General features: G+C 33.5%; 1 protein-coding gene across 1 annotated transcript; it reads left to right on the top strand.

The window, feature by feature from the left end:
* Positions 1 to 2,489: 2,489 nt before the first annotated feature.
* LOC121211055 (probable pectate lyase 5) lies at positions 2,490 to 4,390 on the top strand. The gene is made up of 4 exons (XM_041083260.1): positions 2,490 to 2,690; positions 2,791 to 3,531; positions 3,611 to 3,749; positions 3,823 to 4,390. Exons 1-4 carry the CDS (start codon positions 2,578 to 2,580, stop codon positions 4,042 to 4,044), a joined length of 1,215 nt encoding a protein of 404 aa, XP_040939194.1. The 5' UTR covers positions 2,490 to 2,577; the 3' UTR covers positions 4,045 to 4,390.
* The last annotated feature ends 357 nt before the right edge of the window (positions 4,391 to 4,747 follow it).

A 4,747-nucleotide genomic window follows, 5' to 3' on the forward strand; every position in this document is an offset into this window, starting at 1 on the left:
TTATATAACAAAAAAAAGTTATTCATATTTGTAAAACCCATATAAAATATTATTAAATATTCGATTTCTTCTTTGTTATTTTTAAATTTTGATTAAAAAAAAGATATAGGATCAAAACATGTGATTTTTAGGTCATTAGTTTAATCAGCTCAACTTTATTCTTTGTAGTTTAATTAAATTAAATTATTAAAACTCTAAAAAATTTAAATTAGTTTATTAAATTTTTTTTAGAAATTAGTTACCTAAAATTGAAGATATAATATTTTTTTATGGTGGATATAATAAACCTTTAGATATCTCACTAGTCTAGCAGTTTATGAAAGATTTAACATGTGTTTAATGGTTGTTACAACTTTTATATGAATCATTATATTATAAATGTTATATTAAAATCCTTGAAGTATTTAGAATGCTAGAAGCATATAAAAATTCTTGGGAAATTATTCAATACGTTTGAATAAATATTTATATAAATTGAAATGATTTGAACATATGTGGTAAAACTAACTCAGTGAATAATAGTTGAAGGAAGATTATAAAATTATCCAAAATACCCATATGTATTTTTATAAAACGACCGTAAACAAAGTTTGCTGATTATCATTTGAACTCCTGAAGAGATCAAAATATATTTTCCCAAAGTCCTTCCTCACTCATGACATTTAGAAAAATGATGATATAAATGTTTAGCAGATTAGTTCAAGCAATCATTTGAAAAGCTAATATTCAAGATTGTAATATACAAAATTTGAGATATCATATGATCACGAAGGGAAGTAAATACGCACTGTACTTTTTTTCCTTAACTGGGTTTTGTCTCATTGAGTTTTTCCGTTAAGATTTTTAATGAATCAATATGTTATGCGTACTATAAAAATATGTACTTTTTTTTTCTCGAAGGGTTTTAATTTTAGTAAAGTTTTAACGAGACATATTATCTACCAATGAATATACAATAGGGAGTGTTATGAATATCTTATTATTAAGTGGGTGTCTATCAAGAATAAGATAAATGTGATGCACTTAGGACTCTAGCATCCATTAGAAGTGGGGTTTTCTATCATGTATACTTTTTATGTTTATAAATATAGATTTTGGAGAAGCTCTGTAAACTTCCCCATTCATTAATAAAAATATGTTCTCTTTTGCTCTCCTATTTCATAAGTCTTTATATTTTTCAAATTTCAAAATTTTAATCTTAACCTACACGACAACAATTAAATTAGTATGGTTTGTTTTTGCTATTACTCTTGTACTATATGTTAAGATGTAGATTTAGTTCATTTTCTTCAATTAAATAGTTTTTTTTTATTTTATTTTAAAGATTCGATTTTGACGCAAATGATAATTATAAAATATATTAATTGAATTTTCTTTAAAAAAATTGAAAATAACAAATTGATATAATATTACACATGCATAATATATTTGATGCATTAAATTTTAAAAATATTAACCGTTACCATTTAGTTAAGATTAAAAATTTAAAATTTAAAAGATATAATAACTAAAAATAATCAAATTAAAATATAAAAAATTAAATTCATAATAAATACAAATAGGGAGAATAATAACAAAATTTAACCTTTAATTTAATAACCAAAAAGCAGATAAAGACATTATCAATATTTATTTATTTTTCATCACACTCCAACCTTAGAGACAAAATCAAGCAAAATGTTAAAAGGGGACCCATAAAATCCATAAAATTTATTGGCCTACTTCTAAACAAATCAACCAATGGTGCTTCAAAGTCTTCTTAGTTTAAGTTCATTTCTCCCCCACTCATTTCCTTCGTCTATGAAGTGATACCCATATCCATCATTTGAACCAACTCTCTTCAACAAATTAACTTACTCCCACCCCTCCCCTTCCCAAAGAATCCCTTGCTCAAATTAGATTCGAAGTTTCATATCTCTCTATCATATGACTATAGTATCAATATTTTATTTATAATAGTAACGATTTGACATTTTAAATTTTATTTTTAGCATCCAAAATTAATCTTAATCTCGAATCACTTTTAAGTTTTAGTTAAAAAAATATGTACTAAATAAACCAAAGATAATGATAAAGTCCAGTAAAAGTCAATGAAATGTGTAGGTAAGTAAATATTGAAAAACAGAAATAGTGACATGAATGATACGAAAAGCTGAGGATTTTGAATTACTTTACCAACCCTCGTTTTATTTGCATTATTGTAGTTGCATGATAGTCAGTCAAGCTTAGGGTGAGAAATCATGGAAAACGCCAAAAATGAATAGAGAGAAGAGAATTTTTTGTAATATGACAATAGAGCAACCTTTTTTTCCCCCCAAGTGTTGTTCTTTTTTGATTGTTTGGGGACAGCTTTATTCAAGGCCTTGCTTAACGGCTAAAACTACCCAACTGGAATCCCGTAAAACCTGAAATCACGAAGCATGGACGACAGTCGGCCCTACCTTGTTTTTTAATTTAATCGCGCCATCGAGCATGGCTTTACTCCCCTCTATAAAATCCCCCCACGCCCATACCTTCCCTCTCAAGCTCAAACCATTTCCCTCCCTCTTATTACAAAACACCACCCTCAAAGCCGCAATGCCACTCCCTTCCCTTTCTCTCCTCTTCCTCTTCACTTCTCTCATAATCCCCTCTCCCATTTCCTCTTCCCCTGTTCAAGACCCTGAACTTGTTGTCCAAGATGTGCATAGGTAAATAAACTGCGATCCCATTTTTATGTCATGGTGTCTAAATTGTCACATTTTGTGTAGAAATAACATTTTATTATTACTGTTGTTTTTGTTGGGGCAGGGCCATCAATGCGTCTAGGAGGAACCTTGGATATCTATCCTGCGGCACCGGCAACCCCATTGATGACTGCTGGCGATGTGACCCTAACTGGGAGAAGAACCGCCAGAGGCTAGCAGACTGTGCAATTGGGTTCGGCAAGAATGCCATTGGTGGAAGAGATGGTAAGATTTATGTTGTCACTGACTCGAGTGACAATGATGCTGTGAACCCCAAACCGGGAACTTTACGACATGCCGTGATTCAAGATGAACCGTTGTGGATCATTTTTGCCCGGGACATGACCATCCGGTTGAAGGAGGAACTGCTCATGAACTCGTTCAAGACCATCGATGGGCGTGGTGCCAGTGTTCACATTGCAGGGGGTCCTTGTATAACCATTCAGTATGTGACCAACATTATCATTCATGGACTCAACATCCATGACTGCAAGCAAGGAGGGAATGCTATGGTGAGGGACTCCCCACGGCATTACGGTTGGCGAACCATATCGGATGGGGATGGTGTGTCTATCTTCGGTGGTAGCCATGTTTGGGTGGATCATAACTCCTTGTCCAACTGCAATGATGGCCTGGTTGATGCCATTCATGGGTCCACCGCAATCACCATCTCAAACAACTACATGACTCACCATGATAAAGTCATGCTTTTGGGGCACAGTGATTCCTATACTCAAGACAAGAACATGCAAGTCACTATAGCCTTTAATCACTTTGGTGAAGGGCTTGTCCAAAGAATGCCAAGGTAAACATCTCATACTCAAATATCCAAAAAGTTTAAGATTTGAATCCCAGTATCCTAATTTTTATTTTTTTATTTACAGATGTAGACATGGGTATTTCCATGTGGTTAACAATGACTACACCCATTGGGAAATGTATGCCATTGGAGGAAGTGCAAACCCAACTATTAACAGCCAAGGCAACAGATTTACAGCACCAAACGACAGATTCAGCAAAGAGGTAAAAACCATTAATTAACAATATTTTTTTATTTAATTCATTTACAGTAAAATTTTGATTACTTTTCATGCAGGTGACCAAGCATGAAGATGCACCAGAGAGTGACTGGAAGAACTGGAATTGGAGATCGGAAGGCGACCTGATGGTGAACGGTGCATTTTTCACGGGGTCGGGTGCCGGTGCCTCGTCGAGCTATTCCAAGGCTTCGAGCTTGGGTGCTAGGCCATCTTCACTGGTGGCCACCATAACCACTAATGCTGGTTCACTTAATTGCAAGAAAGGTTCTCGTTGCTGATTGAGACATATATGATCCAACACGTACGACACTTCGTTAATTACCAAGTGGTCGAAAATGGTGTTTGACTGCAAATTAAATTCAGTTCTTAGAGGAAAAAGAAAATGAAGAAGGTGAAGGTGAAGAAAAGTCTACCAATAGGATTAATTTAATCGGCTTTCCCCCCTCCCCTCTTTTTTTTTTTCCTTTGTTTGTTCATTCAACAGTGAATCTGTGATGATTATTACAACCTCGGCCTGTTTCTCTTAGAACATCTAGGGATTCTATTATAGAATCTTGATGAACTTTGAGAAAGCAAGTGTAGATGTGTTGATATATGTATACTAAAATTCCAAGTTTACGTTTATTTATTTTCCATTAACATCTCTTTTCAATCCCTTTATCATAATTACGAACTGAGCTTAAAAATAATGAAACAAAGAATTGAAAGGGTAGATTGATGGAAAAGCATGAATTCCAACTGTTATCGAATTAAATTTGAGTGAGAAGGAAAGTTGAACAACCACTCGTATAAAAAGTATGTATAGTTAAATTGGCTCCACCACACCGCTAAATCATCATCGGTTCTTTACAAAGTAAAACAAAATTTTCAAACATGGGATTCCACTCAAAGCCATCCACATAAATCCACACAATTCGTCGGCAATTAGTCCTCATTCACGATGCATAAATCACGGTATAATCGTTGAGAATTGAGATTGTA

This window comes from Gossypium hirsutum, chromosome A12, assembly GCF_007990345.1.
Source record: "Gossypium hirsutum isolate 1008001.06 chromosome A12, Gossypium_hirsutum_v2.1, whole genome shotgun sequence".
Lineage (NCBI taxonomy): Eukaryota > Viridiplantae > Streptophyta > Magnoliopsida > Malvales > Malvaceae > Gossypium > Gossypium hirsutum.

What these genes read in the sequence shown, in the direction of transcription:
- LOC121211055 (XM_041083260.1), top strand. Translation starts at nt 2,578, where the DNA reads ATGCCACTCCCTTCCCTTTCTCTCCTCTTCCTCTTCACTTCTCTCATA. An exon ending in GTTGTCCAAGATGTGCATAG is followed by an intron (nt 2,691 to 2,790) that starts GTAAATAAACTG and finishes TTGTTGGGGCAG; the next exon opens with GGCCATCAATGCGTCTAGGA. An exon ending in CTTGTCCAAAGAATGCCAAG is followed by an intron (nt 3,532 to 3,610) that starts GTAAACATCTCA and finishes TTTTATTTACAG; the next exon opens with ATGTAGACATGGGTATTTCC.